The sequence below is a fragment of the Panthera leo genome, chromosome A1 (genome assembly GCF_018350215.1).
Source record: "Panthera leo isolate Ple1 chromosome A1, P.leo_Ple1_pat1.1, whole genome shotgun sequence".
Classification (NCBI taxonomy): domain Eukaryota; kingdom Metazoa; phylum Chordata; class Mammalia; order Carnivora; family Felidae; genus Panthera; species Panthera leo.
Window position 1 is genome coordinate 171,443,306 of NC_056679.1, and position 20,591 is coordinate 171,463,896.

The 20,591-nt window shown below is 39.7% G+C and overlaps 1 protein-coding gene across 2 annotated transcripts in view; it reads right to left on the minus strand.

Annotated features, from left to right (window-relative positions):
- EPB41L4A (erythrocyte membrane protein band 4.1 like 4A) overlaps positions 1-20,591 on the minus strand; it is a 253,070-nt gene that overhangs the window by 37,956 nt on the left and 194,523 nt on the right. For both annotated transcript variants that reach the window (XM_042945193.1, XM_042945184.1), the window contains exons 14-16: positions 10,843-10,933; positions 7,640-7,723; positions 6,832-6,942 (exon numbers count right to left, since the gene is read on the minus strand). In XM_042945193.1, coding sequence (XP_042801127.1) covers positions 6,832-6,942; positions 7,640-7,723; positions 10,843-10,933 — 286 coding nt within the window. The remainder of the gene's footprint in view (positions 1-6,831; positions 6,943-7,639; positions 7,724-10,842; positions 10,934-20,591) is intronic.

The following is a 20,591-nucleotide window of genomic DNA, read 5'->3' on the forward strand; positions in this document are numbered from 1 at the left end:
ATATTAGTTACACTACAAATCCATGTTCATAAACTTCAGGTGAATCCACAACATCCTAAAGCCTTTCTATGATCTAAATACTCTCTCTCTGCAAAGCAGTTTCAAACCCTTTTTACCTTGTAACCCTCTGATACACTGGTCCCTCTGCATCGGCAGTTGACTTTGTTCTCTCCTTCCAAAGGCAAAAGTAGCCATCAGATGGCAACTCTTTCATCTTCCTGTTACCAAAAATAAAAAATGCCTACATCTTCCTCTGTTATTTACAGATCTGTCCTCACAACTAAGGTCAGTCTCTCCACCTGTGTTGTGTGGGTCCTATCACCTCTTAACTTCTCAATGACTTTCAGTAACTACTGTCTTATCCCTGACTTGTCCTTATGGAAAATTCTTTTACCAGCTTTTCACGTTATCAAGTTTCTACTATTTAAACACGCACACATCTACTTGACTCCACATCCCCCTTCATCTTTTTCCCAGTCTCTCCTCTCTCCTCCAAAGCACCAAACTTCTTAAGAGAGGTGCCTAAGCTCCTTATCTCTGTTCCTTAACCCTTTATTACATGTGCCTTCACACTCTGATGGGCAGACATGGCTCACGCCACATTCCCCCATTTCTTAAAAATACATATATCAAACAACATAATGTTGAGAGGTCTCTGTCCTTATATCAAAATTTTCAATAATTTTTATTTAGTATAAACACAACTATATATATGTTCACAGATTATCTATACAGCGTTTAAGGAATACAATTCCATTCTTGTATTGGTTTTACAATTCTTTTAAGAGACAATAATTGCCTGGTTTTCTATGTACATATCATTTCCTTAGTTCTCCTTATTCTTATCACTAATTCTTCACCTAAACTCTGAGAGCTACAAAACTCTTCCTGAGATGTATGAACACTTAGGACATCTTCCCTGGACCCCTGTGCCCTCCTGCTCACATCCGGATGGTCTATTCCCTAGTACTGCTGCAGAAACATCACTCTGATTACTCTCTTCACTAAAATCCAGGGAATTCTTTCTGCTTCTTTGTAATGGACCCCCTATTTCTAGTTGTCATGACTCCTTGTCTTGTTTTTGGAGAACATATCTTTCAGTTGTTAACAAACAAAGTCTGCATGTCAGGTACATATTTTTTTTTTTTTTTTTTAGAATTGGAATTTCTCAAAATATCTTTATTTGACTATGTAATTATAGTTTATCTGGGCTTAAAATCCTAAATTTAAAAGAACGTCCCCTCAGCATTTTGAAGGCAATGCTTATCTTCTTTCTCTGATATTGCTGTTAATGAGCCCAATGTCACCATTCTGATTTGTCAACATTTGTGCATGAACTTTTTTTCTCATAATCCTCCCTCCTTCCAACTTTTACAAAACCTCTCTTAACCTACAATGCTTTAAAATTTAATGATAATGGATCTTGGAATAGATCTAATTTTCTAATCTATTATGCCAAATGCCCAGTAGCTTCTCTCTATAAAGTTTGATTATTCAGTCTGGGATATGTTATACTTTGTTATACTACTTCTTTAATAGTTTCCTCTCCTGCATTTTCTTTTTTTTCCTCCCTAGAAATTTCATTAGTCAAATGTTTGATATCTAGGTTTGATCATTTTTATCCTTATTTCCACATATCTGTTTTGTTTTTGTTCTGCTTTGGGGATGATTTCCTTAACTTTACCTTCCAAACCTTCTATTGATTATTTTAAATTCTGCCACAGGAATATGAAGTCTAAGAATTCCCACTTGTTCTTCTCATATCAAAATTTTCTTTTTTCTAAAGATAATTATACTTCTAAGACATTTTCTTTCTTAAATCGTCTCTATTTCCTGTGAGTATATACACATGCTCCTTACTCTGACTCTGTCTTTCCAAACAGAAGCAATCCTCAAATGCCAAGTGATGACGGCTCTCTCCTCATATTTAAGAATTAGGCACTAAAAAGACTGGGACCCTCTGGATGGTGCAGACCATGTTAACTGATGGCTTCACTGTGGTGTGGAGCAAAGTAATGTGGGTAATCTCAACCATTTCACTGGAGGATCCCTTGAAAGTTGGTATCTGTAGGTCTTTTGGATCTTGGATCTGTCTTTCGTACAGCGAGAGTCTCTGATTTCATGCTTGGGAGGTACAAACCTGGAGTCTAGCATTCTGGGAATAAAGAGGGAAGGTACCTCTTTAGTAAGCAGATTTTCACTCTTTTGACTTTTCCTATGGCCACAATTTCTCTTTTCTCTTAAAGCAAGTTCCTTTGAAGGTAACTCTCTTCAACTAAGCCAAATAAATGCTGGAGTTTCCCTCAGCTCTGTCACTGGCTTGGTGTTTGCATTCTATCTATAGTATCTATTTAGACAATATCGTCTTTGTTTCATATTTCAATTTACATCTTTAAGAAATTTACCTTTTAGCTGACAGCCAATCTATCTCCAGACTTCTACCCAACAATCCATGTGAATCCTGCACTTAAACTTCTCAAAAATACCAGAAATTCTACATATCAAAAACCAAACTCACAGTTGTCCTTTTCAAGCCTGTAATGTCCCAGTGACTGTTATTTCAGTGCATCACACTTTAAGTCTGGATTTCATTCTTCACATCTATCACTCCTTCACCCCTCATATCGATCCTCCCAACCCTCCCGATGGGTCTCAAAACCACCCACTTCCTTAAATCTTCACATCACCATCTTGGCCCAAGCTCCCATTAGCCTTCGCCAGGGCTTGCACAGTAGCCTGCTGCCAGGCTCTCTCTTTCCACTACTGCCCTCATCCACCTTTGCTCCATAGGACAAGAAAGCTCATCTTTACGTGATACCAATGTGATCTTGTTATAACCCCCTCCTAAAACCTACTGGTCTAACAACCCACATCCTCAACAAGGCTCAGGTGTCCTAGGAGGTGTTTTCTCTCTGGACTCATTTCTAACACATTTCTGTTCACTCTTTATGCTTGAGCAACACTAGCAGCCGGTAAGCCTTCTCATGAATGTTCCCCACTCCCTTCCAGAGGCTTCCAAAGCTTCCGTGCATGCTAACTCCTCCACCTCTCTTTGCCTATTCTTGTCTCATATTCCAGTTCAAAAATCCAGCCTCTGGGAACCTTTCCCTGGCCTCCCTGACTCATCAACTCAGCAAAACTTCCCCTAATAGTCCTGGTTATACAGGTATTTGGATGATCAAAGTTATCAAGTGGTTACTCTTGGGACACGTGTACTTTTCCGTATACATGTTAGGTTTCAATAAAAAGTTTTCTAAAATACCCCTAAGCACCACATAACTCTCCGTCAAGAATATATAAAAGTCTGAAGTGCACATGCATTTATATGATTCACATATTTCTTCCTCAACTGTAAACTCCCAAACCGCAGGGACTCTCTTGGGTGATATTTAACACAGTGCCTACATAAAGTAGGCACTCAATAAATATTTCTGAGTGTAAAGATGGATAGGGGTGAAAACTGTATTGTCAGAAGGTAGGCTGGCTTTCTTTTTCTAGAACAGGAACATTTAAAGCAGGCTTCAGGATCTCCATGAACCATGAAAATTACATGAAAGTGTGTACGTATATCTAATTATGTACTTTTTCCCCCTAAGGAATGATCCAACGTTTCATTAGATTCTCAGAGTCCTCTCACCCAAAGAGGGTTAAGGGTCAATGTTCTAACCTCATCCAGAATTTGAGAGATGTACTCATCTAATGACAAACAACTGGCAAAATATAAAATTTTGATATCTTCTATAAAACATGTTATTCTGGCATCCATCACAAAATAGAGTAACAGAATCCCGTTATTAAATTTAAGTTCTTGAGATTCTTCTATGCTTTTCACAAATCTCAGTTTTAAATGCCAGAGTTACTCTAGCCATGTAAGGATTTGTGCCCAGGGGCAAGGTAAATATCTGTGAAGATAAAACAAGACTGACAAGGACAGGGACACTCAGAGGGCATTTACAGTGGAAAGAAACAAAGAATGAGCTTTAGCTCTTCTTTGCCAACATGTAGCAATGGCTAGTCTCAAAACATACATGCCCAATAAAAGACCTTTCAAGTGATACACATAACTGGACAGAAGGCTCTACGGCCATTCAGACAACAAGATTCTCTTCCCTATGAATCAAAACAGTCTTTCCCCTGGACTGTGTCAATGAAAGGACCCTGTATCCACTCACCACAATTACTTGTCTGTACTTCACAGGAAGCCAACAGAAAATGTATCTCAATATAGAAGTCATTAAGTCTAGATTTCAGAATGTATATACTCCAGACTATTGCAAGCAATTAGTTTGAGGAAAAAATGTAAATTTTGGTGTATTTTAGCAAAACTTGATAAATTCATTTCCAAGTGTGTTAAAATCAAAATGGCCATCTGCTCAACATGTACAATAATTTTATACAGGGAATGCTGTCAAAGTACACTAGCAATTAAGGACGAAAAACTATACAAACCTGTGTCTTTAACAATAATCATGCAGTGCCAAATTCTTAATATATTTAGTAGTTCTCACTACCCATGCCCTCTCAAAACACAGAGGCACTCTAAAGTATCTCCCAGTGGTATTGCCTTGGTTTTAAGTGTTGTCCATGTTGAACCAATCCTTAATAGGGAAATCTTTCCTCCTGCTTTACTTAAATGATGATTAATATCCCTGCCTTTTTCAGACATATAGATCTGTATCCAAACCCAGGTGTGTCACAAAGGACAGCTACCTTACCTCCCCCTAGCCTCTGTTTTCTCATCTGGGCCAGGTATTTTCCATTGGTACTTAGCCCATCCAAACCCATCAATAATCTCCCTCGTTTTGTCAAGACTAGAAGCCTGAGGGGCACCTGGGTGGCTCAGGTGGTTAAGCATCTAGCCTCAGCTCACGTCATGATCTCATGGTTTGTGAGTTCGAGACCCACATCAGGCTCTGTGCTGACAGCTCAGAGCCTGGAGCCTGCTCCGGATTCTGTGTCTCCCTCTCTCTCCAACCCTCCCCTGCTCTCACTCTGTCTCTCTCTCTCAAAAATAAATAAACATTAGGGGCGCCTGGGTGGCTCAGTCGGTTAAGCGTCTGACTTCAGCTCAGGTCATGATCTCACAGTCCATGAGTTTGAGCCCCACATCGGGCTCTGTGCTGACAGCTCAGAGCCTGGAGCCTGCTTCAGATTCTGTGTCTCCCTTTCTCTCTGCCCCTCCCCTGCTCATGCTCTGTCTCTTTCTATCTCAAAAATAAAGAAAACATTTAAATAAATAAATAAATAAATAAATAAATAAATAAATAAATAAACAACAACAAAAAAAAGACTAGAAGCCTGAAAACTATTTTCCCAGACTCCTTTGCCAGCTGGGTTCCACTTAGAGAGACACCCAAGTGAGATCTGGAGGGAGGTATGCTTCTGACATCCCTGTGCATTCATGCTTGCACTCCTGAGCAGTGGGAGCCCCATAGCATTGGCACCTCTAGCAGGGGCAGCAACAGCAGTTGCTACAGTAGTGGTGCCCACAACAGCATGAGCAACGAGCACAGATTCATGAAGGCCAGCTCAAAGGTGGACACAGTTTTTGATCTCCAAGTAATACCCCACTCTCCTTTAATCCTGTCAGCCCAGGGGCAGTATAGCATCCATATCTCAGGGGTGCACCCTCCCTGCCTTTTGTTCCTTCAATGCTTCTCACACTTGTGTGCAATTCCCCACATTAATCCCTCTCTGCTGGAAATGCCTAGTGACTGAGTGACACATATGCCCATTTCTATAGGGTTATTACAAGGATCAGATAATATGTAGCAAGCAATTTTGCTTAGTACTTGGACCACAATAAATGCCAACTATTATTCCTTTATTCTAGCTAATCACTGGTGGTCATGATTTAATTCTGCCTTTCCTACCTAGTAGGTGAAAGTGTTATTGACCTTTGTCTCCTTAACCACTGAAAGATTTCATTGAAGCTGGACCTGGTTTGAGAAAGCTGGGGAACAAGACTCCGGGAAACTGGCAGAAGTGGAAGGAAATCAAATGGGATGAACCAGCAAGTATCAACAAGGGCACAGAAGAAAGAAGGTCTTCTGCTTTCTAGATCCACGGTGATCATGATGGTTATCTGAGAACATGACCTGACCTTCCCGTAAGTATAAAAGTTACCTATAAAATACCAGTATGCAGGCACTCAAAGTGAAACACAGTCTCTGTGATGTAGGAATGAAATGAATTTCACTGGTTAGTCATTTCTAGGTCTTTTCTCAGACCTGTTACATTGCCCAGCCTGCTTTTCAGAGAGTCCCAAATTTCTAGATATGGACTTTCTTTTTTATAATGAAGTACACACAAATATAATCACAAAAACAACCTGACCTGCTGGGTAAAATGTAACAGGATCCATTTTCTCTGTATTTGGAAAGGGGCTTTGTTAAAATTTATGCAACAACATCAGTCTGGAAAACAGAGCACCAAGCCTCAGCTAAGATCTACCTATAAACGTAATTTTGTCCTCTCAGGTCAGAACATTTAGTATCTTTTATATATAAAAATAATCATTAATATATATTATATATGTTATATATTTATACATACCATATAATATATATTGTTAAAATATGTACATAATATATATTTTTTTAACTTATCAGTCTTAATAGCAATACAGAAAGCAAGTTCCTATCAGTATTTTATGAAATTATTCTCTGAAACTCTGTTTAAAAAGAAATGCTTTTATCTCAATAGAACATAAGCTTTCTGTTATCCTGAGGAGACCGTCATGATATTATGAGAATAACTTGTGGTAAAAAAGCAACTGGGACCCAGACTTTCTGTTGAAAACTAAAAATGAAGCGGTAATGTTCAGCTCACCTCCTCCTTGTCGGCTGTACAGAGTCATCGCTCCCACAGGAGGGGTTTCGGCGACGCGAGGAGGGGAACTTCGGGGATTTCATGCGGTCACTGGGAGAGTTGTAGAGTCCGCTGGAGTAGGAGAGGAATGGTCAACAATGCTCGAAGAGGGCTTGGAGGAGCAGACACCCCAGCCCAGATCTATACAAGTATTCATACTCTCAGGGGAATGCTGGATCAAGGGCATCCAGCTCTCTTTGCTGACAAGATTTATTCAAAGAAAAGAGAGGTAAGGGGCACCTGGGTGGCTCAGTAGGTTAAGCATCTGACTTTGGCTCAGGTCATGATCTTACAGCCAAGAGTTTGAGCCCCGTGTCAGGTTATCTGCTGACAGCACAGAGCCAGCTTGAGATTCTCTCTCTCCCTCTCTCTCTCTGCCCCTCCCCTGCTCTCGCATGTGCTCTCTCTCAAAATAAATAAAATAAAATAAAGTAAAATACAAATAAAAGAGGGGAAATTATCATTAGTATGTCATTTGGAGTTCAGAAATATACTCTCTTATTCTAAACCATCATAATGACCTTTCAAGCAGTTTCTTAATACACACTGCTTTCTCTTCCTATCTTTCCAGGAGAAAGTTTCATGTTAGGATATATCCTGTTGATTTCTACTTCAGAAGTTCCCGGTCATGCTGATTTAGGAATCTGACTACCATGTCCATAGCTAGTAATACCCAGCCACAAAGCAGTTGGATTCCCTTATTTAATGAGCTGCAATTGCTAATCCCACTTCTACTGTTCTCCTTCAGAAAAACAATGATTCTCTTTACCTCTGGGGGCCATTTTCTTCCCATGGTGCATGAGATTTGTTTCTTTGGATATCAGGGCTGTTCTCATTCTTTGCTTTCTTAAAGCTTTAATTTAAAAAAAAGAAAAGAAAAGAAATTAACTAGAGAATAAATGGGAGTTAACTTACTTCTTCAGTGAAATTGTTTAACAAAATGTTTTAAAATATAGTCTTTAAAAAAATATTTTAACGTTTATTTATTTTTGAGAGAGAGAGACAGAGACAGAGCACAAGTGAGGGAAGGATAGAGAAAGAGGGAGACACAGAATCCAAAGCAGGCTCTAAGGCTCTGAGCTGTCAGCACAGAGCCCGACACAGGGCTCAAACCCATGAACCGTGAGATCATGACTTGAGCCGAAGCTGGATGCTTAACCAACTGGTCCACCAGGCAACCCTAAAATGTGTTTTATTTATACTCGTGACTCATTCCAAAAATGGGGTGCCTGGGTGACAGTTAAGCATCCGACTTCGGCTCAGGTCATGATCTCGTGGTTCGTGAGTTCAAGCCCTGCATCGGGCCCTGCGTTGACAGCTTGCCTCAATTCTGCCTCCCTCTCTGCCCTCTCCGCCTGTGCGCTCTCACATGCATTCTGTCTCAATAAATAAATAAATAAATAAATAAATAAATAAATAAATAAATAATAAATATTTTTCAACAAGAATACGAAGTGGCGGCCTAAAAAAATTCATGTCTCCAGCAAGTACTTTTGGGTCTCCCCTCCACCTTTTTTTCTAGTATTACTGCTTTAAGTCAACAAAAGCCAGGTCATCCACTGTTAAGGAACTTTAAGGAGAGTCTACCTGAAGGAAGCTAGGGCAAGTGTTAAGGCAAGAAAAGAAGAAAGCTGAAAAGGAAGGAAAGCTGGGGTATTGAGGCTTATGGGGCTTACTGCCTCTTTTCAGCTCTGCACGTGGGTCTAAATCTATGCAGGTTGGTCAGCTCTGGACAGGCTCACGGTACCCAAATTGACCTTTCCCAGTCCCCTGTTTCTGCCATATCTTGGCTTCCTCCTTCCAAATCAGAATGACTTTTAAATGCCGTTTCCTGACCTAGTATCGTCTTTCTGCCTAAGAATGTAAATATAACTGAGTTGTTATTCAATCCAAACAAATTTTTTTTAGACACACATGGGCAGACACAGAGAAAAGCCTGGGGCCACCAGTGGCAGAGGGGAGGTGTATTATCTCTTATTTCCTGGGAGTCTCAGCCTCAGAAAAAGAGAGCTGCTTAACTCCCAATCCACATTGAACCCTGGCTTTTTGAGGAATCCTCTACATAACTGTCCTTGAACAGTCACAGCAGGGTTCTTCGTAAGAGCCAACAAAGAAGAAAGAGCAACAAATGACAAGGTCATTTCAACAAGGAAAATAAACTTGTATCCTAGCATACTATACCCATAGGGAATTCATATAAGCCTAGGGCACCTGAGTGGCTCAGTTGGTTAAGTTTCTGACTCTTGATTTCATAGTTCTTGAGTTCAAGCCCTACATCCAGCTCTGTGCTAACAGTGTGGAGCCTGCTTGGGATTCTCTCTCTCCCTTTCTACTCCTCCCCGGATTGTGCTCTCTCTCTCTCTGCCCCTCCTCTACACATGCACACACTCCCTCTCCCTCTCAAAATAAATAAACTTAAAAAAAAAAAACTAAAAAATTATAGATTTGACAAAGGCACTTAACTCATTGCATTAGCATATAGTATGTAGGTTTTATTTTTGACCAATATATTATTTTGATCAAAATTAAGCAATCTTTTGAAAATCAAATGTCCGAAGTAAAATCTTACTTTTGAAATGAGAAGTAATAAATATGGTAGACACGTAATACACCAGTAGAAAGTGTGTGTGTTTAATAAATCAGAAAGCAAAAGCGAAAAGAGAAAAGGGAGATTGAGAAATTCAGTTGGGAGATGAAAGGGGAAATGGGAGAGCAGGCGAAAGTTAAAGAATAATGAAACCCTGGGTGGCTAATTAATTGCATTCACTCCCTAAGCCATTTCTCATCTGGAGCTTGAGTGGGAAAATCCGGCCGCCCTTCAGGTATCAGTCCTAACGGCAAGAATGCAGTTGTAAAGGGGATTGAACTCCTTCTGTACATTCTAAAAAGGCTTGGGATCCGAATTTCATGCCAGATTACTGTTCTTATGTTGGACTTACCATAAGCGTACCCTGTACATACAGATTAAGCTGACGCTCTAGCCACAGCTGTGAGGCTAAGGCAAACACAGTCAACTCTAGCGTATGCAAAGGCAAAGAACCTGTCATTCCAAAAAGAATCTATGAAGGGAGTGTCCTGGAACTAAACAAAAGAGACTGTAGGCAAAACCCTGAGGAAAACACCGCAACTCTGAGAATCCTCGTATCTTACAGTTATTTTGCTAGGATATTATAAACTGTATTCCTCAATCTAGGTGAATGAAGACACCCTTATTTACTAACAAAAGATGGAGTCGATGATCAAAGAAGTCTGTCAAGGTCACATATTTCTGACTGCTTGGATTTCTCCATGATGTAGGGAGCTATCTCTATAGACAAAGTGAGCTGATGAAAGCTGCTCATTGTATTTCTCAAATGCTGGTCCGTGAACATAATTGGAGATAGGAAAAACTGACGCGGAAACAGCATCTTAACAGAGAACAAGGCTGATCTTTCATGGAAACAATCCATGTAATATATTGAGAGAAAGTCTTTCTGCTGGGGATTGCAGCTGGGAAAATTGATGCAGAGGACCATGACAACTCTTCATACATATGCAATCACTGACTTCTGAAGCCCTGCGCCTCTAAATGCTATAATGCTATAAACCCTTTTTCCAGGGCCACAGTTCAGTGCACCACGGTAATGAACACAGCGCATTAAACATGAATATCATCTACTTTATTTCACAGGTCCCTCTGAGTAAGTCCATTATATCATGCCATTTTAAAAAGCACGTGGAATTTTCCCTGGGCTGCCGAGAACGCAGATCACAGACTGTGAGTTCACCATGCCAGCAGGAGCATTTCCTTCAAATGAGAGAGGCAGGTCCTGATGCTTCTGTTCCACTGGCATTTTTCAGGTATTCTTTCTCGCAGACTATTTCGATCAAACGTATTAACTATCAAAGGAAAGAGATTCTTAACCTTGCCAACAGGAAAAAGCATTTTTGTGACAGCACACACTAGTATGTTCTTTCGGTTAACTGACTGACCTTTTTATTGGTGAAGGTGCAGTGATTTTAGTTGTTCCTTCATTTTCTCCATTTTCCATGTTTCCTGTTACTCGATTGATGCTGTTTGATCCTAGTAGCAAAGAGGGGGAAGGGAAGATGGAAGAAAAGAGACAGTGGTGAGAAAAACAAAAGGAGACAAGAAGTTATTTTAAACTCCAACTTCAGGGACATCGTGGCACATTTTATTGATAAATTATAATTCTAAATAAATAATGAATCACCCAGTAAATCTTAGGTACCGTTTTCTGACATGTACTAAGCCTTTAATACATAATCGTGTCCAAGAGGGTCTAGGATATGACATCACTTTAAAATGGGCCCTTTTGAAACTTTAAGAGTGAACTAAGTCCCCACTTCATGGATATTCCTTAGACTACTAAAATAGGATTCTAAGATATTTAGCACTATACACTGGTATGTAAGACCTAATAACCAGTCCCTGATAACCATGTTGTGAAGAAATTACTGTTTTTTGGCATGCCATGATAGTCCCCATTCTAAATCAGACCAAAAATATTTCAACTTATAATGCAAATGGCAAAAAAAAGAGTAATATAGATGTGATTTCTATCACTCACATGGGGAAAAAAAAAGTTTTCAAATGTGTTTTTTTATGCAAACATCCCTAAAAGCCTAAAACTGACTGTTTAAAAGCTACTATTCCACATATTTGCATACAGGCTAGATGCACCAGCAGAGGGAGCCCCCGGCAGACACAATGTTGGAAATCATGATTCAAATAAAGGTTAAGTGAAGTGTCTAGGCCCATCCAGGAAGTCTGGATCCCATTCTCAGAACGGAGGCTGTTAAGTCTGCAGGGGAAGTGATACATGGGCACTGATGATGACGACTCCTCTCAAGTGGCATGCACCTCACTCTGGGAAGTGCAGGAAAAACCAGCAAGGGGACCCCCAAAGTCCTTGTTCAATTAACTCTAGGTGACATGCAGGTTGTTTTCTTCAAAGTGGCATCTTGCAGAAGTATGTCCAGAGTTCAAATCCTCTGATCCTAAGAGTAATCACCACTAACCACTGATAGTTTTTGAGCCCTGAAGTGAGGTTGTAATACTATTAAGAGCTAATATTTATTGAGCACTTACTATGTATCAGTTGCACTTCATGTCTATTTACTCATATAATCTTCAAAATAATCCTAAAAGGTTAATATTATCCCCATCGTTAAAGATAAGAAAAACGGGCCTTTCCCAAGGTCCTACAGCTCATGAGTGGTGGGACCAGCTTTGCAAACCAGCAGTCTGGTGCCAGACATTAGCTCTAAACCACCTTACATAGGTTTCCATGTGCCACCTGCACCCCACCCTCAAACAGTTCAAAATTAAGGGTCCGCTGGGAGAGACACACTCTTTAGAACACTTGGAGGCACGTTTGACTACTCATCAGGAAAAATAAACAGTAATGAATACACCTTGGACAGAGAAAACAGTGGTTTCAATTAAGAGCTCCAAAAACGATCACTATAAGGAATTTGACATGGATTCAATATCTGAATTTTGTTCCTATTTTGGAATTCTGAAATGGAAAGGTAAGACTGAAGACATATTAAAAACATTAAAGGTAAGTTCATGTCGGAGCAACATTCAGAATCCAGGCATTAGAAAGTTAGTTTGGAGCCTACAGAAAATTTCACCAGATATGACGAATGGGATAAAAACCAGTTCCCCTGAATCACCCCATGTGCTATCAGACATCGGCACTAGCTGGTCATTGTCTATTTTGCCATGACCATTAATAAAAATTCCAAGGGCAGACTCCCTAAGTTTCAGGCACAGATCTGAGATGGAGCTGCTTCTCAAACGTGAACTCCATGTGGTGTGGCCCTGGGACAGTGGCAGGAAGGATTGATTCATTTGTGCTCTAGACAGTGGGTGTGCACCAACATTAATATTTTTATTGTTCCTAATAAACTTGTTAAAAATGTGGTATTGTTTCAGCAGCTATTATGAAGTTATAACATAAATGAAGGGACCTTCATGTACCTAGGGTTGTATCCCAGGCTGTGTTGGGGGGGGGGGCGGAGACAGAACACAGCGGAGAGCCCAATACCCAGTGTTAATAACACGAATGGAAGCAGCACTAAGTAAAGGTGAACATCATGTGAACCCAAGTCCTGTGTGACTAGCCTAAGAATAAACCCAGGTTTGCTCCACTTCTCATCTCTTTAGACTGATTAGTCTTTTCTTAGTTTAATAACCAATCACCTCAGAGCAAGTGAAGGTGCTTATCACGTTTGCCTGTTTCCATCCATCTGAATCTTTTTTCCCCCTAATGTTTATTTGAGAGAGAGAGAGAGAGAGAGAGAGAGAGAGAGAGAGAATGAGCGGGTGAGGGGCATAGAGTGGGGGGAACAGAGGGTCCAAAGCAGGCTCTGTGCTGACAGCAGCAAGCCCGATGTGGGGCTCGAACTCACAAAACGCGAGATCATGACCTGAGCTGAAGTCAGATGCTTAACTGACTGAGCCATGTAGGTGCCCCTACCTGAATCTTCTGAAAAATTAATAAACAGGTAGATAAATAAATCCAGGAATATTTTCAAATAGCTAAATTTTAAATGATGTATGTGTACATACTTTCTAAACAAACCAATATCTGGTTATCTACACTATCCAAATAATTTTTGAGATGAACACAAGATGGATGTTTTTCCAAAAGAATTTCAGGCAGGGCACCTGAGTGGCTCAGTCAGTTAAGCATCTGACTTCAGCTCAGGTCATGATCTCATGTTTTGTGAGTGAGAGCCCTACATCGGGCTTGCTGCTGTCAGCACAGAGCCTGCTTTGGGCCCTCTGTTCCCCCCTCTCTATGCCTCTTACCTGCTCATTCTCTCTCTCTCTCTCTCTCTCTCTCTCTCTCTCTCTCTCAGTCTGATTTTGGCTCAGGTCATGATCTCGTGGTCTGTGAGTTCGAGCCTCGCGTCGGGCTCTGTGCTGACAGCTCAGAGCCTGGAGCCTGCTTCGGATTCTGTGTCTCCCTCTCTCTCTGCCCCTCCCCCGCTCATGCTCTGTCTCTCTCTCTCTCTCTCTCTCTCTCTCTCTCTGTCAAAAATAAAACATTAAAAAAATTTAAAAAGAATTTCAGGGAAAAAATCACATACGTGCTGTCTCTCAGACATTCAGAAACAGTTTAGCAAGACTTCTTCAAAACAAATTATGTGACTGTCAGGACTATTTCGCTAACAGTCACAGGACTTTCATATACACAGCATAAATAAATAAGGTATTGGCAGTAATACAATATAATTCGTGGTTCTTTTATATTCAAAACAGTGACTACTAACTAAAAACCTGTAGATATGTATTCCCTTTGTCTTTAATAATAGGGTCTTAAAAGTCTCATGAGGAGACAGACTACAGGCTACTTACAGACTACACACAAATGCTACTTACAAGCACTAACTTACTGGGAGCACTTCTGAAGTATCCCCTCCTATAACATTCATATGCTAACTATAAATTACTCTTTTCTATTTGTGGATGTAGCATTCTTTAAAAAGCCCTAATTAGGCAATAATTATTAGCTTTCTTTATGTTGCTAAAGATGCACTTAAAAGTAATAACTATACTTTTAGAACACTGTATTTTAACTAATTAGGTCAAATTAGTGATATGTTGTCACACTACGATTTGAGAAGAAAGCTAGGCAATTCAGTAAAGCTAGGTTGTGTTGGGTTACTGAAATCTGCAAAGGTGAGAAAGGTTACACGTTATTGAGATTTACTGACTTTCCATGTTGCTGACATGCACTACTATTTTCCTTTCCCAAGCTTCTTCCCCCCTTATCAAACCACCTTTCAGAATCATCCCATCTACATTAGCTCAGATGCTTGCACTACAGAGAAGAGGTGAGCTGACAAACCCATCACATAAAAGGCTAGTATTTTCATGTATTATTGGCCATGCAATAGTTCTATCTCATTAATTTTTTTTAGTTGTTTGTCTGTTTATTTAGAGAGAGGGGCAGAGAGAAAGGGAGAGAGAGGTAATTCCAAGCAGGCTCCCTGCTCTCAGCGCAGAGCCTGACTCAGGGTAATGCAGGGCACACAAACTCATGAACCTAAAATCATGACCTAAGCTGAAATCACAAGTCAGATGCTTAACCAACTGAGCCACCCAGGCACCCCAACAGTTCCATTTTAAAGAGGAAAAAGGAAAGCCAAATATTAACTAAAATACTTAATTGATCACAACGGAATTTTAGGCAGTGTCCTAGGAGATATTTTCAGGTTGAAAAAAATCTTTTTCTCCCACTCCTTTTTCACTGTGTTATAATGGACCACACACACACACACACACACACACACACACACACATATGTGAAATACGAACAGTTTAACAAAGTATTATAAAATGAATGACTGTTTAACCACTATCCACTTTAAGAAATAAAACATTGAGGGCAATTTTCCTGCACTGCATAAATCACTCCATTTGGAGCAATTCTTTCTTTTAGATAAAGCCAAACAGTTGTTTACCATCCAAAATATCTAAACACATGAATTATGTATATATTTCATAAAATATATTTTTAAATTATTTTTAAATTATTAATAAAAGTTAATAAGGCATCAAAATCTTAATAAAATGAAGGATGCATCACTGTACCGCTTCATGACTGTTAACATAGTGCTTTACACATGGTGGGGTATCAGTGAAGGTCTACTATAAAGGATGTATTCGCTTCTATTTTTTCCACTAGAAGGGAAAATTCAGGATAATGATGCTATTTTGTAGAAGTGTCAAAACTAAGTTCAAAAAAAACCTGTATGTGAAGTGCAACACAAGGGACATGTAGCCATATCCCACAGGACTAGGCTACTTTTTAGAGTTCTGAAAGCTACCTTCTGCCATAACTCACTATTCTTTTAAATGATGACTACAGATGATCTATAAGAGATCAGTTATTGGCATATGGTTATTAAGGTGCCTCGTAAATCAGTATTTTATTTTTTTAATGTTTATTTTATTTTTGAGAGAGAGAGAGAGAGACAGGATGCGAGTGGGTTAGGGGCAGAGAGAGAGGGAGACACAGAATCTGAAGTAGGCTCCAGGCTCCGAGCTGTCAGCACAGACCCTGACGTGGGGCTCGAACTCACGAGCTGTGAGATCATGACCTGAGCCAAAGTAGGACGCTCAACTGAGCCACCCAGGCGCTCCTATATTTTATTCTTAATGTTAATGCTAGCAAGACCATTTACACAGTTAGGGGCATCCAATTCATTATATATATTGTTCACATTAAAAAAACAATGGGCTTTGGGGTGCCTGCGTGGCTCACTTGGCTGGGTGTCTGACTCCTGATTTCAGCTCAAGTCATGATCCCAGGGTTGTGGGATTGAGCCCCACCCTCAGTGTGGAGCCTGCTTAAGATTTTCTCTCTGTCCCTCTCCCCAACTTGTGTTCTCTCTAAAATTAAAAAAAATTTTAAATAAAAGGACAATGGGCTTTATTTCAGGAGGCTAGTCACATTTGGTAAAGTAAGCTAATCAGGGGATTGCTATAGTTTCTTAAGGACCCAAATCTAGCTCCTGTCATCATTTTTGTCTCTGGACTGTTAGTCACTATAGGTTAATATGGGTCCACACAGTTCTCTACAGTTTACACAACACTGCAATGCCAGTGTCCAATGCTTCACGGTACCTTCCTTGTTCGTTTTTTAACATGTTATATGCGAACGTTTCAAGCTTGTGTGCATCAGACCATGACCAGGCTTTTGTGTGGTTTGGCTCTGTTCACGTTTGAGCGCCCTCGTCTTAAATGACCCTTGCCTTCAATTCAGGAAGAGTGGCTGTCAGAAACAAAATCAACTTTCCCAGGATCTATTTAGCTACTTGATCTGGGGGAAATTCTTAAAAGTCATTCCTGTGATGTCAAAATTTGGTGATGGATATGCACGGATCTTCAGTTACAAAAACACTTTGCATTTTAATAGTATTAGGAATCTCACAAAATTTGTAGCTCAATTTGACACCTATCAACCTAAATTAAACTTTTGATGTCATTTAAATGTTGCCAATGCTTTTAATTTACAGAGTAGGCATGAGGATAAATGTGTGACATTAAGTGAAAAAAGATTTTTCTAAGCAAGTGACAATGCCTTATTCTGTTATATGAGGGGAAGGACAAATAGCCAATTAGTAAAGCAGGATTTCAATATATAAATGATTTAATTTTAAGAACACTCAAATATGATAAATTTGTAAACTTTTAGGTTAAATTTTATCCAATTTATTCACATTTTCTTATCTAAATTAAAAGATAAAAAACCTGTATCTGATGCTTAAGACAATCAGGGCAGATTACAACTGTTACCAATGCAACAGATTATGTATTAGGTTCCAGTAAAACTCATCTGATTTCATATTGCCTAACCCCACGATTTATCATAAGAAATGTGATATTCATGAATTAAGAATGAGCTTTTAATTGGAGATACAGTTTAATGTTATAGTTGTTACAGTGACAGTACAAAGTCACTATGCCTTGGTTTCACCAACTTTAGACTGAGTACTATGGAAAAAATGGCAGAAAGCATAGCAAGTTAGCAAAATAAGACATTTTTTCTAACACCACAAATTATGGTCAAACAGGAGAATTTGGCAAAACAGCCACTCATTAAATTAGGCAAAACAAGGGGCAGCTGGGTGGCCCAGTTGGTTAAGCGTCTGACTTCGGCTCAGGTCATGATCTCGCGGCTCCTGAGTTCGAGCCCCGCGTCGGGCTCTGTGCTGACAGCTCAGAGCCTGGAGCCTGTTTCGGATTCTGTGTCTCCCTCTCTCTCTCTGACCCTCCCCAGTTCATGCCCTGTCTCTGTCTCAAAAGAAGTAAATAAACGTTAAAAAAAAAAAAAAGGAGTTTAAAAAAAATTAGGCAAAACAAAACTGAATCTTGAAACACAAAATTTGGAAAATAGAAGTGTTTCATCATCTAGTGGCTAATTCTTTAAAGTTCAAATGCCTGACATCAGCCCATTCATCCCAAACAGGCAGCCAGATTCCTGCTTTTTTAAGAGTTTCTTCATTCAAAAAGCCCAAGGGTGGTATTTAAGCAGTTACTGCTTTAGCAAAAACATAGAGACTTTTAAGACACTGATTTTGCTACATGTCCACTGCAAGATCAAACAAGGCATTCTGCTAAAAAGCTGAAGGCTAGATTATAAAGAATTGGGTGTGGAGGAGAAAGATGCTAGGAAAATATGTCTACACATGAAAGATCGTTTCTCTGGTTGGTCTGCTTCCAATTTCTCCCTCCCTGACCCAGTACTCTCCTGGATCTCTCAGCTTTCCTCATCACCAAAATGATCACCTTGGGAGTGTGAGCTGGGTGGAAATGAAGGCATTGCATCCTCTGCTCCTTTGGCGGAGCTACCAAAGTACACACTGAGAGAGACACAGTGTGTCACAGACATCCTTCCTCGTGGGTCAGAAAGGCAGGTTCAAAAACAAGAAAGGCACTTCTGAACCTGCGAAGTCATCTGCTCGGCCCCTGAGGTCCCCGGAGGAGAACGAAAGCGTTCTAGCTAAAGAACTTGTGATCTACACCTGTGCATGCTGGAGGGGCTGTGAGACATGGTAGCAGCAGAAGGGTGCCATCTTTCCTTTCAGCACCCATGGGCTCAATGACAACACCTATCTGTGACTGGCTGGCTGTAATTAAGAAGTGGCAAATCTCTTAAATACCAAGTTTTCTTCTTGTGATAGGAGGACACAATTCAAGGGAAGAAGACTGAGTAAACGCTCACATCCAATCCTGGCAGCACTCTTGCATTCCCCCCAACCCCTTCAAGGGGACCACACAATTTAGAGCAACACACAGCAAACCTTTTCCAAGTCATCTTTTTTTTAAATTTATTTTTAATATTTATTTATTTGAGAGAGAGAGAGCGCATGCGTGCACATCATGGTGGGGAGGGGGCAGAAAAAGAGAGGGAAACAGAATCTGAAGCAGGCTCCAGGCTCTGAGATGTCAGCACAGAGCCCGACATGGGGGTTGAACTCGAAAACCACAAGATCATGACCAGAGCAGAAGTCAGACGCTTAACCGACTGCGCCACCCAGGTGCCCCTCCAAGTCATTTTCTGTCAATTTATCTCACCTGGTGCAGCAGGTGGACCATTCCATCTCTAAAGTTGGTTCTGCTTCACAGAAATATGCTAGATCCCTGCTTTAGAGGTTTTTATTTGATGCAAGTATAATAGAATATAAAATATATATGAAGTACATATCATTATATGTAAGAACTGCCTTAAAAAGGTTTCTTTAGCTAAGGTAAAATTGAGAAAATTCATATTTTTTTCTGCCTCATAGTTTGAGCTCAGATCTAGGAGGTCTTAACTTGGAATTCTTTCAGCTTTTTACCCAGTACAAAAGAATCTGAAAAACTACTGTCCCCTAGTGCATGCTTCTAAGGTGATATCAAACATTTTTTATCAAAAGTTTTATAGTTCCAACTTTTTATGGTGACAAATGGTAACTAGATTTATCATGGGGATCATTTAGTAATGTATAAAAATACCAAATCACTGTGATGTACCCCTGAAACTAATAGGATAGTCTATGTCAAGTACACTTGATTTAAAAAAAAAAAAAGTTGAAATAATACCAATGTACGCCATTTGCAGGATACAGAAAATATTGACACTTTAAAATGGAATTGTGTCACAACTCTTTTCAATGTATCCAATGCAATAAAATACCATAGAAATTGGATACCCACAGTCACCCGTTTTAAAAATACATGAAATGAGTTTACATTTTGGAATTTCATGGCATTCTTTATTCTCCTTGTATTTGCATTTCAATTCCACCTCCTCCCAAAAATTTATCCCAAAGTAATACATGTTGTACCACTTGAAAGTTTTATTCACTTCTCAATGACAAAAAATAGAAATAAATTTAAGTTTTATAAAGCTCTAGGTGTTAAAAATTTCTTCTGAACTAAGCCATTACAATGATTAATAGATTATTAGTATACCAAAATAATGTTGAAAAACAATTAAGAGTAAAAAGTAAACTTTTGTTGGCAAGTAATTCTTAATGAGATAAACAAGGTAGTTTTGTTTTCCCAACAAGGACATAGATCATATGCCTTCATGACTATTATTTTGTGCTGGAATAAAATAGGTCGGCAATAATTCCATTCCTGTTTTTATCTGGATAGATTTCAATGCTGAGAAATCTTGTTCACATAAATAAGTAGAGTTGTATGTAAAGAAATTAAGACACTACTATGTGTCTAGTAGTGATACATACCTAAAATTATTTCAAGTGCTCTATCAGGTGACAAATCAATTGGGTCTTCCTCCAATTTTGTCCAAAGTAAAAATGAGGAAATGACTTAGCAAAGGAAGTCATTAATAATTAAGGCCATTTAGTTTCCAAACACCAGCTCAGGAGGTTTTTAACATTTAAGGACAAAACAGTGCAATGGATTCTGGATGAGGAAAAGGTCTGCCTTTCTTTCGGACAATGGGAAATGGTCCGCTGGTAAAGGGCAGGCTGGAGAGAAGAGCCAGCAAAGCAAGTACACTACGGCAGGCAGATTCCCGTCAGGAAAGAGAATCTGAAAGGCGACTGAATCAAAACCGTCTGTGCTCACACAACCCTCAAGAAAGTCCTCCTGGGGCACCTGGGTGGCTCAGCCAGTTGGGTGGCCAGCTCCTGATTTCAGCTCATGTATTGATCTCAGGGTTTGTGACATCAAGCCCCGCATCTGA